The 18270-nt window shown below is 39.7% G+C and overlaps 2 protein-coding genes across 4 annotated transcripts in view; one reads left to right on the forward strand and one right to left on the reverse strand.

Moving 5' to 3' along the window:
* The window catches only part of GTF2F2 (general transcription factor IIF subunit 2), an 89261-nt gene that overhangs the window by 29862 nt on the left and 41129 nt on the right, over window positions 1-18270 (forward strand). For both annotated transcript variants that reach the window (XM_030477618.1, XM_030477617.1), the window contains one exon: window positions 11339-11420. In XM_030477618.1, coding sequence (XP_030333478.1) covers window positions 11339-11420 — 82 coding nt within the window. The remainder of the gene's footprint in view (window positions 1-11338; window positions 11421-18270) is intronic.
* Window positions 293-3835, reverse strand: KCTD4 (potassium channel tetramerization domain containing 4). 2 transcript variants are annotated; one of them, XM_030477616.1, is made up of 2 exons: window positions 3035-3835; window positions 293-2004 (listed from the first exon to the last, which is right to left on the reverse strand). In XM_030477616.1, the coding sequence occupies exon 2, from the start codon at window positions 1818-1820 to the stop codon at window positions 1047-1049; it is 774 nt and encodes a 257-aa protein (XP_030333476.1). In that variant the 5' UTR covers window positions 1821-2004; window positions 3035-3835; the 3' UTR covers window positions 293-1046. The 2 variants fall into 2 exon arrangements, with proteins under 2 accessions (XP_030333476.1, XP_030333475.1); XM_030477615.1 differs by having other exon boundaries at window positions 293-2035.

Consider the following 18270-nt stretch of genomic DNA (forward strand, 5'->3'; position numbering starts at 1 on the left):
GATATAGTTGTTCCATAGAAGATATTAAAGCTTTGTTTGAAATATAAATGGAAATATTTGATAAGTAGTGGAGATGGGGAGAAAGAAATTATTTATTCTGTTACTTAGAGTATTGCATCTTAAATGCCAGCAGGTGGTATATTCAAAGCTAGTAGTACTATTTGCTTTTAGTAAGCCATTGTGGAAAGCAAGGGCTCTGTTACTCGCCCGTCCTTACAAGCACAAGTGATTGGTAGGAAATAGTGACTTCAGCAGTGTAGGATGTCATTACTGGAAACCTGTTACATGAAACTTTATGTCAAATATTTTTATTAGACATTTGAGATGTATATATAATTAGAAAATTTAACATTCTGTGCAGATTCAACTCATTTCCCATAATAGAACGAATTCCCCCCTCCTTACATTATTTTGTTAGTTTACATGCTCTGGCAATTTTTATTAATGTAGTAACACAGCTGTAAGTTTAGTTTTAAGTGGATTGAGAAATCATTTAACTTTAAAATCAAGTTGATTAATTTGAAACCCTCTTGCAATCTCGTTTTTTGCAAATTCAGTACAATAGATTAACATAAAGACTAATGAACATCTAAAATCATTTATTCCAGTTAAAATCCATTCTGAATTTGTTATAAGCAAAACATATTTTAAGCCTGCTTATTATATGAAAATACTTCCACTGCTTGCTGTTCAGCAGAGCAGTTAGGTGTACGCATGTTAATCACCTAAGTACACAAAGATTCAGCTAGACTCTCTGGTTGAAAGACAGCATCAAGAAAACATGTATTACAAACAGCATAGAGCATTCAATCTGTGTTTACAATGTTTAGCAGATAATTTTTATTAAATTCAGGCATAAAATTTTCATTCAGTTTAAGTAAGCCAGAGATGGATGTCATTGTGAGATTTACATACCATTAGCTCACAGCAATTGATCAGCAGCCAGCTCTGTGGTACAAGGCTAGTTAGATACATTATTGTGATGCCAGGAGGCTGCAGGTCACGGAGGCTTACTGGCTGCATGCACGTTTCCTCTGCTTTTGTGATTACTTGATAAAGTGAAGTGCATCACTGTGAACAATTGACCCTTTTGAACAATCCAGACTGGTCAGCAATCTAAATCCACATTTTAAAGCCGTCATTATAGCCTCAAACTTAAGAGTTTCCAGGGTGCAGACAAAGGTGTTGTCCTCCTTCAGTACCAGCCGTGTACCGTTCTCAGACTTTATGAAGTACTTGAATTGAATAATATTTGAAGATACTGAAAACTCCTCTGGAAATCCGTCCAGCCTGCTTTTGGACACCAGTACAATTCTGGATTTTATTTTTGCAATGAAATCAGGAGCATTACAAAAGATTCGAAGTCCTTGTGAACGGTCGTGGCTGTCAGTAATTTCCAGGAAAGTAGTCTCTCGACATGCTAGCTGTTCCTTCTCCCACCTTGATTTCACTGCATCTGAGAGTACCTTAAGCTGGAAAAAATCTGCTTCTTGTGCCAAAAGTTGATTTTCTCGAAACCCTTCTGGTAGAAGAAGTTCTCCATTTCGTAGGAAGTTGAGAATGTGTCTGAAAAGGAGTCCATCTCTGTCTATGAAGTAATGACCGTCTGCATCAAATGGGCACATTATTTTGCCGTTTATGATCCCTTCCAGAAAAGAATCTGGATACTTGGTTAGAGTCTGTTTTTGTGTGATGTATAGATAGCCACCAACATTCAGAGTAATCAGAGACGTTTTATAGTCCTTGTCTTGCTCAGAGCCTTCGGAGTTGCTGTGTTTTTCTTCGCATTCATTTTCTCTTCTGCTTATTTTTCTCTCCATTATCAAAGCAAGGACAAAAAGCCAGCTATCTTGCTTTGTTCTTGTCAGCTTGAATAAAAGATATATTTTTTTCTTTCTGTTTTAAAAAAAGCACCTTTATTCAGCTCCGGCACGATGTTGGAATGGAAATGCTGCTAGCATTGCTCCGACTGTCAGCTCAGCTTTGCAGTAGGTGGCGTATCAGCTGTGTGTGCAGGGAGATATCAGGAATATGACTGTAAAGGAGAATTTGCATTTAACTATATAAGGGACGAAGGGTATCACAACTGTTTGTCTCTTTCTTTCTTTAAGAAGTTTACATAGTCTCAGAGGTTATCCACAGAAATGCGTACTACTATTCTAAATGATGCCTTACTTTTAATACTTTAAGATGTATTTGTAGTTTTAGCTGGCCAAATCATCTTTAGTACTTATGGTGTTAAACAGATAGCTTCATTTATGTTTCAAGGATTTTAATTTTCACAAAGCCTCTTTTCACTTTATTTTTGGTACTGATTACAGTACCTGATGTATACAGCAGGACAGTATGGAAAGGAAAGGTGTCCCTGTCTGTAGAACGGGGGGGTCATCTAGGAAGTGCATGCACATACATATTCCTCATTTATCGGACATGTGCTCAGTGGTAAGATTTTTTCACAGAACATACTCTGGAAGTGATGCTGAGGACTTGTTGGTCTGACTGGTTTAAGTCTGTGGTGAAATCTTCCATTTGCAGCCTATGCGAGTATCTGCACCAACACAGGAACTGCAGCCTGATGAGGTTTTGCTTTTTGCCTTTCTCTGTGCCATAGATAAAAACTGTTTTAGAGGGGGGATTTACTCTTTATATCGGTGATGTTTTTTAAGTCACCAAGGCTATCTAGCATCAGTTTGTTCTTTCTCGATAGAAACAACTCAGCTGCCCTGCGGAACAAAGGGTTAGTGTGCCTACAGATAGCTTCGAACATCAGATAACATTAGAGCTTAGCAACACTTGGTACAGGGAGGGGGGAAACATCGGCAGAGAACACTTGGATCAAATGGCTGTTTTCTCTCCATGATCTCTGCTCTGAGCTCGCTTTCAGTTGCCTCTTAGAACAAGGTTTCCCCTTTAAACGTTTGCAGCTTGGAGCAGGAAAGGGAAAGCTCCTCACACATCTCTGTGTGTGCTTCCTTGCGGAGTGGGCAGGAGCTGCAGCATGCATTCCCCAGCGCGGGTGGGCGCGAACACTTACCTTGGGCTGGACCCAGAGAGGAGGTCCCATCATTTTCAAGATATGTTTGTCACAGGTAGATGTCTCCTGCTTTGTGCAATTAGCAGTGAAAAGTAAGATTATTCTTCTGTAAATTAATCTGCTCTATTGCTAAATACTCCTGCTGCTCCCACTGTCTCTAAGCCTGTTTATCAATAGAGTCATCACTATAATATTTTATTATTTGATAACTGAAGCTAGTAAAAATAAATGCACTTTTTTTTTTTTTTACTTGCTCTTCTCCCTGTCAGGGTATCCCTAGTACTGGTATGCAAAATTTTTCTGCTGCTGTATGTGATATATTAAGCAGATATTATTCATTAGGTGTGATTTATCAGGAATTAGTCATGGTTCTAATTTTAACTCTTTGATGTTATTGGTATGTTTAGCATAACTTCAGTCAAAGACATTTCAGCCAGCTTCTGATTTTTCAACATTTGGATTTTTTTCCCAAAATTAACTCCTTTCACAATTATTGAGTGAATAAATGAGAAAATGAAAGAACCAACTAGTTTCAAGTGTGATTTTTTTGTTGTATTTTTTTTCCACCCATTATGGAGACATCCGTTCAAATTTAATTTACTGTCAAGTGACGGAAAATTCGGTTGATGTGCTTAGATTGTGCATAGTTACAGTGTTTAACTATCTTAGTGGCTGTTAAACCCTAAAAGAATGATTTGTGCAGTGCTTTCATCTTGCACAGTGATCTTGAAATACTTTGAAGCTGAACTAGGAATGCCCTGACACAAGTACGTAGGGTTTTCCAAGGAGAGACATGACATTTTTCATGGCCAGCTAAGCTGCCTACGTTTTAAGAGACAGCAGTTACAGAATACTTAGTTTTCATGCTCATCATCTTCTCAATGTTCTAACACTTGCAGTTGAAATTTTCCACTTTTGTGAACGAGTAAGCGTTCTTTGAAAGTTCATGTAAAATTTTAGTGGTTTGTATGATAAAATATTCAAAATCGATTTGGTGTGGAAAATATACTCTGTGGAGATCATGAATATTTACATTTAAACCTTTGAAACTTGAAAAATGTTAGAGTTGCTGTAAAATTTTCATCACCACAAACGCATGTAACTTACTTCACTGCAGCTGACAGTCATCTGTAACACAGAATTAAAGCCTGGCATATCTTTATGAAAATTTTCCACTTTTCATGCTGTACTACAAGACTTTTCCAAAGAGCGCTCATTCTTTCTGTGCACTTAGTGACACATATGGTATTGTGCCACATGTAGTTGTAGTGGGGTGGTTTCATGTAGCTCACTTTTTTCTGAAGGTGTAGCTATGTCTAAAGGAACTGGATTTCTTTTTTTCTGGCCTGTTGTCCATGCACTGGAAGATCATCCAGAAGTTCATTTTGGTAAAGGTACGCAAGTATTTCTTGCAATCAAGTTAGAGACTTTGACCATTCTCATGCTCTGAGGGTCTCTGTGTTGTGTACCACGCATGTGATAGCTGAGATGTGGCCAGTACATCCCAGGTCTTCTTGATTCCCGCTTGGACTGAGACAGAGCAACTTGCTGCTGTGTCCTCTCTCATGCTGTGAGTGAACTGTCTGTTTCTGCCCTATCCAGCTGAAGTATCCTGCTTGCCACTCTTGGTAGCTAGCAATCCTGAAGTTACTGCTGCTTCACCAATTGTCGGTGTCACCTGTATGCTGGGAATGGCTGTTCAAGTAAGGAATAGCACTGGAAACCAGCAACTGAAAGAATATCGGTCTGGTTCCAGAATGCGTCAGAAAATATACTAAGCACTCTTACACACACTTAACGGAGTGGCTGTAGTAGAACTCTTCCATTTCTAAGTTACAGACTTTAGGGTGCGCCAGAGAGAGCAGCTGTCCAGAGAAGCTGTGGCTGCCCCATCCCTGGCAGTGTTCAAGGCCAGGTTGGACGGGGCTTTGAGCAGCCTGGTCCTGTAGAAGGTGTTCCTGCCCATGGCAAGGGGTTGGAACTAGGGGAACTTTAAAGATCTCTTCCAACCCAAACCATCCTGTGATTCTATGATTCTTTTTGGTCAGGCAACCTGTGCTGGAGACAGTGAAAATGCAGTGCTGGTGTCTATCAGCTACACAGGAGAACCAATCCAAGAAGGAGAGGGCTAGGCATCTGCACCTCATTCTGTTCTACATGTTTCCTTTTGGAAAGTAACCTCACTCCTCCTCAACTTTCATCCTCCTCCTGAACCTCCTGGTCTGGAAGCTTGAGTACACCATAGAGTTGAGGATCAGGACTGGAGCATACCACAGGAAAGTTGGTGCCTTACCAATGTTTCAGCTTACTCACATGTCCAAATAGCATCAGCTTCACTGAGAGTCCTGTCAGTGGAAATGACCTGGGTTACAGAAAACAGCTGCTTTTATTTGTTACAATACTAAAGGATATGAGGAGAAATCTCAGCTGTAAGAGGTAGAGAATTTTTGAAGTGTATTAGGAAGCTGTGCTAATGAAATCTGTTGGGGTTATTGAGGTAATTTGCTAGTCATAACACAGAAAATTGGCCAGGTTGTTGGACAATTAAGCCATTCAATAGTTACTGTCTCACAGTGTTGGTAGCATAGGCATTCTCCTAATAATAACTTCAGGATGTTGATTAACAGCTGTTGAAGACAAGTTCTACACACTAATTAAAATTGAAGATTTTCAAATCAGCAAGTCTGAACAATTTGCATTCAAGAGATTTAAAAGAGCTGTCTAAGAAACTCTTATCAACAGTTGCCGTTGAGATTTTTAAGAATTTTTGAGCACTGCAGTTCTACAAGACTGAAAAAGCAAAAGCTGTGCCAGTATTTGAGAGGTGAATTGGGTGGCCCAGGTATTTAAAAACTAAAAGGGACTGTACAAAAACCAATAAAACATCAGATTTGGAAGTCAATCAGTTAAAAAATTAAGGGAGAGTAATATAATACTAATGAATGTGGGTAGAGGGAGAATGAGTGTGCCAAATTTTTTCCGCTTTTTTTTGATTACAGTTTGTTTGGCAAAGCAGGTGATGCTTTTTTCTGTTAAATCTTTCAGTATGTCTCATTTGTCCTTTCGAATTAGAATATGTACTGTATTAGTTTGCCTTTCATCTAACTGTACAGAAATTATCTGCAGGCTTCAAACTGGCAAATGTTAAGCAAAGAATTGTCACTAAAATGTTGCTGCGATTTGGTTCTTGATTCTATTTATTTTTAGTCAGTGATCAAGGAGATGGTTCCTGATGAAGTTTGGAGATGATGCAGGCTGAGGATGTAATCAGGAGGAGATACATTGCTGATACACAACCATTTCATAGAATCATAGAATGGTTAGGGTTGAAAAGGACCTCAAGATCATTTAGTTCCAATCCCTCTGCCATGGGCAGGGATGCCTCACACTAGACCAGGTCACCCAAGGCTCTGGATAGTTGGTTAGGATCACATTTTAATATGACCAAATATGAGGTATATATACCCAGGAATACACTGTAGATGGGGCTTGCAGTACTTGTGTTTGCAGGATGGTTAGGGCAGAGGCTCTGTCCTACAGCTGAACATGAGGTCATCGTTCTGAGCAGTGGTCAGTAAAACAAGTGTACCGTGTATCTTTAGATGCCTAAATAGGGGAGTGCCAAGTGAAGACCAGGGGAGTGCCAAGTGAAGACCAGGGGAGTGCCAAATGAAGACCAGGTGAGCTTGTTCTCCAGCTGGTTAGCTACCAGGGAAGGAATGTCTGAGAAGGGCACCAGCTTTGAGGCTGCCCTTTGAATGGATGAGAGGTGCCATAAAATGCCTCTGGTCTGGAAGATCAGAGCTGAAGTCTAGTGTAAGAAGGGTCTGCTCCTTGTCCAGCTATTACGTGCAATAGCCAGGGAAGGTGCACAGCAGTACAAGTGGGCATCAGGAACTACTGGGGCTTCTGACTTGGATGCTGGGAAGCAACAGCCCAACTTCCACCTACAGAGGAGCTGGAGGCACACATGCCCATGGCCTGTCCTTACTGTACTTTCTTCCAGTTTTTCCTGCTGCCTGGGAATTGTGTGTCCTGAGGCACGTCTTCATCTCCTCCTTTGCTGGCACTGCTCACAAAGAGCAGGAGCTGGTAAACTCCAGCTGCTGTCTTACCTGCTGTCAATTCTGGCTGTGAGAGACAATGTCTCAGGAGAGACGTTAATGAACTGAACTTTCTCAGGCCAATAAGAATGATTAAGAAGCTGAAAAGTAGGCCTCATGGAAGATTTAAGAAAACACTATTAGGCTTGATAAAGATGGAGAATACATAAGTGCTTGAATGGGAAGAAATGCTTTCACAGCAGGCTCTTCAACCTTGCAGTCGATGGTCTAACAAGACCTGGTGGCTAGAAGTTGGAGCTGGGTGCAGTCAGACTAGAAAACTTATCTCATTAAAATCTCCAAGCCAGTCCATCTCACTCTCTCTCCCTCTAAACCCCTCAACTCCCAATCAAACACAAAAAAACCCCAAAACAACACAACCCCTATTAGACCATCTTCTGCACAATTCTAGTAAATTTCCCCAGTGCTTCTTTACTAAGATTGCCTTAAGCCTTTTAAACAGATTCTGTTCATTTGATGATGATTGTCAGTAGGATTTGAAGCTGGAATTGGCATCTCCCCAACACATCTCCCTATCATCTCACAAAAGAGTCAACATTTGAAATTCCTTAATGAATTGGCACAGGGGCATTCAGGCAGGGAGGTTGGTGTGAGCATGCGTTTGGCAGCTAATGATGAAGCTGTGGGTTATGTAAACCACAGCCTGTCCAGAGCTGCACTCACAGTGTACTTGTACCTGCCACCCCACATAGGGCAACTGAGACCATAAGACGCTTGGGAAGATGTCTTTTTTCCCTTCTAATGGTCATTGTTAGTCTTTCAGACTTATTCATTTATCTCGTACTATCTGTTTTATTTTGAGTAGGCATTTTTAACAGGGAATTGCCACTTCCGTGCCTTATTCATCCTTCTACTCCTAGGCTGATGTGACTATGGAAATATCAAGGCAGACATAGCACTTCAGGTGTCTTTTCACTGCAGCTCTGGTCCTGCGACAAGTGAAGACAGACCCAAGTCTCTGAACTTGAGTTTGGTGTGTGAGAGCTAATTAGTCTGCAAAGGGAGTAATACCCATGTTCCCCATCTACAGTCATGCATCTAGAGGTTTGCATGCATTGTTGCAGATTTATTCTGGTAGGCTCTCTGGATGTGTTAAAATCCCTGAGAGAGTCCAGGGAAAGTGGGTCATAAACCTTGGCGTTTGGAGAGTGAATGAGCTTTGACAGCAGGCTAGCTTAGCTGCAAGATGTTCTTGGAGACTGTGGACAGCCTTGTACTGTCAAGCGACTGGAACATTAAAAGCCAAATCTGGATCAGTGGTAATTAAAAGAGGGTATTAGCCAAGACATCAAAGATGAGATATTGCTAAGGGTAAGCATATTTAATTGTCAGGTTCATTTCCTAAATAGTTGGTGTGGGGGAGCTATCTGCTTCACTGATCCTGATTCTTAAAACTGAAGAATAACTTGAAAATTAAGCAAGGTGCAGAGAGATTCACAACAGCAAGTTGGCGTTCAGACAGCTGGGCTGGGTGGCTGAGATGATTAGAGGCTAGTTAGCCTTGAACCTGTACCACAGAAGCTAGTAGGAAAATTGTCATGGAGTTCGAGAGGTAGAACAGATCAAAAATATAATGAATGCTAGCAAACATGGCTTTATATAAAGTTTTTTTGGTCAAAGAAACTGAATTTTGTTTATTTTGGAGATCATGAGTTTAAAGTAACAGCATGTTTGCAGCCTGTTTAGCATTTTGTAGCACATAATTTAGGATCTTGAGACATTCTGATTTATGTCTAAGAAGAAAAATAGCAAGCACAGAACAAGATTAAAAACTGACTGACAGTTATCAGAAACTAATTATGAGTAGGAGGCCACTTGGGCTGCAGTTTGAAGGGCTTCCTCCAGGATTAGCAAAAGGACAGTGTCCTTTAGTGTCATAGTTGACACAAATGCTAGGCAGACAGTGAATAACGACAGGACTGTCACGGTGTGACTGGGATCCTTAATTCACAGAATGTGTTTAAAGACAACGGGTTTTAACCAGGCCAAAGGCAATTATATACCTAGGAACAGGGAATGCAGTGCCCATGAGTAAAATGTGAGGCTTAGAGAAGACCTAGAATAGTTGTGTTAGCAGTAAAATCACCAGTCAGCGCTGTCAACACCCAGAGCTTGATTTTTAGAGACAAATTGATCTGAACCCAGTTTTAGCCATGTAAACATGAAGCACAGTCATGGAACATAGACGGACTCCCCACAAAAAAATCCCCAAAACCACGAAAAACCCATCAGCACAGGGCAGATCTTTGAATCTTAAGAGATGAGACCAATTTTTCTTCTGACAATCTGCATTCCTCCCTCTCTCAGCTGAATTCAGATATTTTGCTGAATAACCTTGAGATGGCTGAAGTGAAATAAGAAAAATGCCAGCTCCTGTATCAGTTATTTTATCTCTGTATGTGGTTGTGGTAAGACCAATACAATAGCATTATATCTATCTTCTGGTCTCTGTATTCTGAAACCATCATTGCAAGGTTGTACAGGGTACAGACAAGAGACCCAAAACTGATTTAAATGTAGTGTAAATGCTTTGTGGTGAGATAATGCAGGAGCTTGAATTACTTCATTTATTAAAAAGACAATTGAGAAGTGACTTGTTTACAATGTATAAGTACTTTCAAAGGGAGATAACACCAGGTATTAAAAGGCTCTTTAGCATAGTATAGAAAGCCATAAGAAGAATCAACTGCTATAAGCTGAAGCCGATTTCATATAAGAAATTAAGCAGCAATATTAGTACCGCTTTCAGCCACAAATAAGTTAGTAGGTTCTGTACAGAAGAAAGAAGATAAAATTTATTTATCTGTGATACACAGGAGGTCAGGCAAATTTGCCAAGTTGTCTTTCCTGACCATAAACCTTAGGAATCAGCAAAACATTTCATCCAAAACTACCTGGAAAAGTATGGCATTCTTATTCTTTTCAAGGATTTAGTTTAAATCAAACCAAGAAATTTTAGATTAAATCATTTTAAAATACATGGTCTCAAAGTAATCACTCTCTGCATTATTCAGGGAGAGCAGGCTTTGATTTCCAGATGTAATAATATTTCAGTCTATAAGTCAATGTTAAAATTAGAGTGTCCCAGTGTGCCTTGTGTTACTTTGATTCAATACTTCTAAGCATTTCTGTTAGCTTCTGTGACATTGCCAGCTGAAGGTGGCAAGTGACAGTGTAGTACCCTACACTAATAGCAAGATGAGACTCTGTTGGAAGGACATTTTAAACAGTGAGAGCTAATCAAGCCATTAAAGCTCATCCTTTCTTGTTGTGCAGGGCTGTTCCAGAGGTGTTGGTTTAACACATACTGCACTGGCTATGCCCAAAAGCAGTGGATAATTGCCACACACACACACAATGCGCTAGAACATCATAGTAGAAGAGCAGGTGTTTGGCCACCATCACTCCTCTCTTCCTTTCTACATCAAGTTGCTTCTAATTTTCGGGTTTTTCCACCTTTGCAGAGTAGGCTGGTACTATTGTACCACTCTATTAGTCATCTTTGCTTTAGGTGTTCATATTGAATTATAGAGTGACTGTGTTACGGTGAATGTACAGAAAGCAGTATTAACTGAAACTTAGAATGTGATCTCCTAGATTATTAACTGCAAGCTTTTATGTCTTTTTCCCAAGTGTTAGCATATGCAGTATTATTACTCTATTGCATTGTGTTCCTTTAGTGAACAGTTTGGAGTTTTTTTATTGTGATAAGGTGAAAATAAGTTATTCTTTTTCTGAGGATAGGAATAAAATCAGCCCTCATTTTATCTTCCACGAATTTTGATACTTTGATGATTGGGTTCTCTTTGTAGCTTATTTTTTTCATGGTCACTGACTGTATTCGATACACATTTCCCCAAACAGTTGCTAGATAATCTGAGTGCATCAGTCTAAAGAAAGGAGGACTACACATCTCTTACTTCAGATTTGGTCTTTGTGATTCATTCTTAATATGTAAAACATCTGATGGCAAAATAAGGAAGTCTACAGGATACCAGCTGTGCAAACATATTGCTTCAGTGTGTAAATATCAGAGATTTTAGAACTTAATTTGAGATTTGAGAACTTATGATTACATTATGTTTACTAAATTCTTAATTAGTGAAAAATAATCCAAATGTTGGCTGTGTTGGTGAATCTTATTTTAATGTCCAGTGTTGCTTTGTTTTTTTCATTCTAGATAAACTTGCTTTGGAAGGAATAGTGGTGCAACGTGCTGAATGCAGACCTGCAGCTAGTGAAAATTATATGAAACTGAAAAGGTAGGAGTGCTCCATGACAAATGGATATGTGATGTCTGACTTGGATGCTTTTATTATTGCCTTACTAGCAATGGATGACTTAAGTATTATCATGGTCTTACATAGGATTTATACAAGGTCATAACCGTTCTTGCTTTTGGGGTGGATTTGTGGTAGGGAGGGTATGGAGGCTGACGTGGGGCTTATACCTCCCTCTGGTATTGTCTGGTGGGATGATGTAGTGTTCTGCATTCCATCATGTGCAAAGCTCTTAGTAGAGCACACATTGTGCCTCTTCGTACCTGAACGTGTGAATGTATAGCTATATTCAAATGTGATTGAAGCTTAATTTCCTGAGGACTTAAGGGTTTGCATTGGTCTGGTTAGGACATGCTTCTTGAGTATAGCTTTCTGTGTGGATTATCCAAATCTAATTCTACTTAATACTGTGCTATACTAGATGAAAAGCACCTCTGGAAATATATTTAAAATGCCCCAAATAGAAAAGAATTCGGGGAGAAATGGTAGACCTAAACTGGCATGCTTGCTAGAAAAGGTAATGGCTCAAAATGTCAGAAGTGGGATGGAAATCACAAGACATACATTTAGCAGAATCATTTAGTGACTTTTGAAAATTTAATCTGATACATCCAGAATTTCCTATGTGATTCATATATCATATGGATAATGAACTTGATGATGTTCTCTAGTAATATATCAGATTTAGAATTTAATTGTGCATTGTATTAAATACATATATAAATATTGTAAGCATGTGGGTTTTCATTCAATCACCCTTTTATATTGTGAGTTTTTTGTAAATAGAGAAATACAAAGCAGGATATTTCAGGAAGAGAATTGTCTGTGACTAGTTTATGACTAGCATCATCAAAAGAAATGCAGAAAAGGCAAAGTGATGTTTTCCCCAGTTTCTGATCTGTTTTCTGTGTATCATATACTACATTTACAGTATCTTAGGTTTTATTAACCTCCTCTGTCATCTAAAGTGCTCCAGTATTTCCTTATTGTGTCTATTCAATTCAGAGACTTTATGATCTAGCTGTTGGCAAATCAGTACCGTAAGTTTGCTCAGGTACAGTGAACTGCTTCATTTCAGACTGAGCTCTGTGATTGCTATAATGGTTTTTGTCATCAGTGTGAAATGGAGTATGAAGCAAATGTGATGTTACTAGGAAAAGGCTCATTTCAATCTGGCAATTTTAAATATCTACAAATATAGTCTGTGGGGTGTGTTTGCTTCATAGTTGTTTTAATCACAGGTTGCCTGATCCAAGTGCTTGTTTGCATTTTGTGGGTTTCTATTAGTTGATCAGATAAACTTCTCCTGGTAAGGCCACAGCAGGAGGCCAAAACAAAACTGATAGCTTTAATGACATACTACCCAAACTTTGATTTTTTCAGCATTCTTTCTGTCACACACACATGCATGCAGCCCCTCCTGGTCTTTGATTTTGTCATGTTCAACTCCAGCAGGAGCAACAAAGATACGGACATGAAAGCAGCTTTTGTGTTTGGAAGCAGTGGCAGCTGAAAACTGATGCTACTTTTTTCTTTGTTGTTTTTTCTTTACTGTAGAAAAATTGTCAGGCTGTGTATGACTAGTTTCTAACATTCCATGTTGTTAAAGATCTTTTTGCCTTCTACCAAAAAGTTGGGGTGTTTTTAATCTTCTCTGGTGGGAATCGGCATGAGATTTAGCAGATCCAGCAGTCACAGCCTCAGAAGAAACTGGTTTATGTCCAAATACCATCTCGGGTATTTGAGTAGTAGGATCTAACTCTTCTTTTCATTCCCTTTACTCTCTCCCACCCTCAACATGCCACAGTCTGTATTTGTGCTTAAAAAAAAAAGTGACAGCACTGAAGATAAACCATGTAAGTTATAGAACTGTGTTATATTAAACCATTTTTATTCACTTTTCTATTTACTGTTGTGCTTTACATGAGAGAGACTCTTCAAAAGTGGAATTAGTAATATTGATTAAACAGCTAGTCTGTTGTGTAGGCTTTAAGTGCTACAGTAGTAAGTTGAGTTGGGTAGGAAATAAAATCAAAAGATAAATGCAGTTGCTTCAAACTTCGAAGATCTAGAAAGTGAAGTTAAGCTGCACACTTCAATAACTGTAATCGTTTGTCTTCTGAGAGCTGGCAGTGACCAAAAGTGATTATATACCTCCCTGGTACTAAGTGCAGATATGGATCCTGTCTGTTTCACCAGGTGTGTCTGGGCCAAGGAAATCAGCTAATGGGTGCGTGGTGTGGCATTTGATTTCCATGCGGCTCTGTAGAGTTTCAGTGAGAGGACAAAGTGATGGTCTTGTGATGGGGCTGCCAGCCGTTAGGTGGGAGATATGTGTGACGTGTGGGTTTAAGAATGGGTAAAGAAAGTACAGGATTTGGTGACGCGTATGGGTGAAAGTGTTATCAAATATAGCAGACGGGAGGAGTTTCTCCCAGGGAGCAACTTTTTATTTGATTACAGGAGGGTGTAGATGGCTGATGTAGAACACTTTGAATACGAGGCATAAATGTGTGCCTACAGATAACTAGTCAGAACGGTAAAACAAAAGTGGTGTGATCTTCACTTGGTATTTTCCATTTTGAAAGTTTTGTTGTGGATTTATTTATCTTCCATTTTCCTGAACTTCAAGTTATATAAGGGGAATAAATACTGTGAAACACCTGCTATTCTGCACTAGTAAAGCTCCATGCTATTGAATTTCCTAGAATTTTTTTATTAACAATGCATTTGTTCTTTGTAGCACCTTAATGAATAGTTATACATTCGCCGTTGCTGCTGGTGATGCTGTTGTGGCTAGCTGGAAAATAACACGTGATTTCCAAGCACCTGTCCTAATTTGTGTCTTGTAGGAGTGGATCTCATGGTCCCACTTAAAAATACTTGGATTGTGTGGTAAAAAAAAATAGGCAGACTGTTCCCAGCTGCAGACTGTTTTGCTATGTGGTGGTCATAGAAAATACTGCTCCTACACTGCTCTTTCTGGTTGGTACTTCCCCTGTAGACCCATCAAGCCTGGCAGATGAAGGAAGATGGTGGCATATGAACTGTTGTAGCAGAGGCTGTGTGTCACAGATGGGGTTGCATGCATGGCTCGTTGTACAGTGCATACTGTATTTGCACCAGTCTTGTGCCCTCGCCATCCATGTCACCTTAGGTGGGCAGCCTTTCCCTTCTGCAAGGCTGCCCTAGGTAGGCTCCATGGACACCACAGCCAGTCCCACCTGAACCAGACTATTTTCTTCATCTTACTTTAGTCAGCTTTCCACCATCAGGAGGCATTATCTGTCAATTAATTTTGTTTTTCTGAGGCTCAAGAGACTTTTGTTTCCATTACCTTCATTCCATGATGCCAGTGTTTAACCACCTTGGGGTTAATGACTCCCCAAAGAGAGAGGTCCACCAAGACGCTTGTCTGCACTGAGAAGGGAGAGAGGAGTCCTCCAAGCATTCAGGATTGTCTCTGGCTCCAGGCGACTTCAGAGGAGATGAGAATAAGATTTTGATACTCCCAAGGGGCTTTTGCTATGCACAAAAGAAGGAAAATGGGGGCCTGGTACGCACCCCATCTGAGTTTCTCTCTGCCAAATTACCTGCTTCCATCCCTGTGCTGGTCCTCACGTCTGTTCCGTTCATCTCTCTGACCACAGCAAACCCTCTTCTTCCCCAATTCTTTCTCAGTTCCCCTTTCCCATTTCTGTTTACTTCTGTTTCTTCATTTTCTCACAGAAAGAATTCTATTTTCAAAAATAATTGGGACACATCAATATCGTGGGCACTGAAACTACATTTCATTTTGAGGAAAAGCTAAGAAGGAAAAAAAGAAGTCTCTGGGAGTGACTTCTGCAAAGCTCCGGTTTAAACTGACATTGTCAAATGGAGTAGCTACAACAAGGTCTCTAGGACTGCTCAGTTCCTTTGCAATGGGGTGGTCAGGCACCAGGCTCGCAGTTCTTGGGGGGGTTTTGAAGGCAGGTGCAAAGTGCAGCTCAAGCAGTTGCTGATGCTGTGTTTGATAGTGGATGGCAGATAAAAACTGGGATAAAAGCAGAGCCCTTGTTTTATTCTCAAATGTGCTGGTGAAATGCTGGTGGCCTTTCAAAATGGATATTTGGAGACTCTGATTCAACTACACATAATCTGAATTACTGAACTCTCCCAAGCTGTACACCAAATTAAAACAAAAAGGAGTCCCAGGATTTCAGAAAGCTTCGAAGAGCTGACATTTAACGCTGCAGTGAGGCTGGTAATTCCCAAAATTTTCTTAAGTAACTTAAAAATACATCTTGAAGTAGCATTAGTGACAATGGTAGTTGCCAATATGGCAGCTTTTAACAAGGCTGCAAGAATTTTGTGTATTTTCTGTTTGGGTTTTTTTTTTTCTCTTAAGAGTTTTCTACAGAGAACGTAATGAAAGTCCTTAGGAAAAGTTACTGGAAGAAACATGCATGATTGGCTTTTAGGAGAAGTGGGTTGCAAAATGTTCTAGAGTTATTAATGAACTTCTATGTTTGAGAATTCGCATTTTTTTATAACCGTATTACGGAGGCCAGTAGAAGTCCTGACATTGTTAGTCTAGGCCAAGGAAGTGAAATTTAATTAGGGCAGATGAGTTGCTCATCTTCTCTAGAATACAATGAGAGTATTGACTGGCAGCTCAGTATATTGCTGGAAATGAGCATCATGCCAGGGTTTTTTTACCTACTAGCAAAAGAAAATGAATAATTTGACCATGCTGGTCAATTTCACATGTATTCTTGTAGATATGCTTAGTTGGCTATGAATTCCCTTTCAAAATAAGTATGTATGCGTATATTTGTGCATTTGCCACAGAAGCTGACACACTGCTTAAGTGCTATTCAGTTTGTTTGAACTGGGAGGCCATTTTTTACACAAAGCTGAGATTGCATCCACCTGTCAGTCAATGCAACCTTGATTTTTCAAGTATTGAAGACCAATTTCTTTCTCTTGAAGTAAGATTCAGCAAAATACAAAAAGACGCTCCCTAGGATGTTTTATGAGTAACTCATCCTTAAGTACAAAAAAATATATTATTTTCCATGTACTAATATATTTCCAATCCCAATTTTTCCTGGAGAATAATGTGCAATTTGTAGAAGATTGTCTAATAATCACGTTCATAAGGGTTAAGCTGTATTGTTGGGAGTTGTATTTTATATTTCCCTTATGTTCCTGGACACCCACCATTTTTTATAAATAAGCAAATCGCATTCTACTTGTGAAGAACAGGACTGCCAAATAGCAGGCACACTAGTACTTAAGGTTTGTTGTCCATTTTTAGTCCATTTTTCATACTATTTGAAGGTTAAAGTGTCATGAGTTCAGCAGCACAGAGGAGTGGCTATTTCCCATTTCAGAGGTTGGGAGAGTTGCTTTTGTTCATTTGTGACCAAACCAACTTTGTGACCTTAGGCTCTTTTCTCTGTCTCTTGTCCTTTCCATTTTGTCTGTCATCTTTTAGTGTTCTTACAAGTGCTGTTCTGAGACTGGATTTTAATAGGTCTTTTATAATACCATGCTTTCTTGTTCAGTGATATGAAAAGGTCCTAATTTTGGACCCTGCTTCCAGCCATTATAATAATGCTAATAAATAAGGAATAACCTACTGTTCGTAGTACAGTGGATATTTTATCATGTTTCTCTTAAACCTGCAGCTCCATGCAGAAGGTTACCATATCCTTTTTACCCTCCTGTTGTTTTCAGCTTCTAGTAGCCAGGTGTATATGGTCCACTTTGGGGAGGGGAAAGAGGCGTGATACATTCGTATTTTTTGCAATATACTTGCTAGCATATGAATCACAATAGTTATGGAAATTGATACTTTCTTAAATTGTGGGAGAGACCATTAATGTGATCATTTGCCCTCAGATTCCTTCCTTTTGTAAAGGCCTGGAGAGAGAGGATGTGAAAAAGTGGGCTTCTTTGCTGGCTGACTTACCACTCTCCTTTTATTTTACCTTAAAATGGCATTGTTACAGCATAGCATGAGATTTGACTTCTTTCTGTCTTCTAAATATCCTTCTGTCTTTTAAATATCATCATTTTGAGGTGACGGGCACAGAATTGCAGAGTGGTTGAGATGGGAAGGGGCCTCTGGAGGTCATCTGGTCCAACCCCCTGCTCAAGCAGGGCCACCTAGAACTGGTGGCCCAAGACTCTGTCCAGAGACCCCTGCATTTCTCCGGAATTGAAATCGTGTGATAGGGTGCTGCTGGGATGCTCTCATGGTTCTTAATAGTGGGCATATTGAATGTATTCTGTGCCTCTAAGAAAGATACGTTGTTGAGACTAGCAGGAAGGTCGTCTTCAGAAAGAAGAGAGATGCTTAAGGGTACGTATTTAGGAGGAGATTATGGCAAATATTGCATGGAGTTTTCCTTATACACTGGGGATGGAAATCAGTAGTTGTAGTTGAGAGTTCTCATAGCCTTGTTTCATTAACACAGAGTTCATGAAACAGTATTCGTCTTCTGCTGTTTACACTGCTCCTTTTCCACTGCCATCAGAGGCGTTGCATTTAAGAATGTATCTAGTTTGCCTTTGTGGTAATGAGCCAAAAAGCATCTATTTCCTTCTTATCTGCTGAAAGGGGTGAGGCTAAAAATAGTTGCCCTGGAATACATTCAGGCTTCGGTCATAGCCAGTTTCTTCAGGCTGGAAAAATCCTCATTTGGTACCATTACTGAGCAGGTTCTGGGTACTTGTATTTCCAGTAAACCTAATGTCAGTGGCACAGATCCCTTCTCTTGAAACCTTTGGTTTCAAAGAGAATTGTCTTTGGTGTCGTACAGTGCTAGAGGTCTTTTTACCT

This window comes from Strigops habroptila, chromosome 2 (genome assembly GCF_004027225.2).
Source record: "Strigops habroptila isolate Jane chromosome 2, bStrHab1.2.pri, whole genome shotgun sequence".
Lineage (NCBI taxonomy): Eukaryota > Metazoa > Chordata > Aves > Psittaciformes > Psittacidae > Strigops > Strigops habroptila.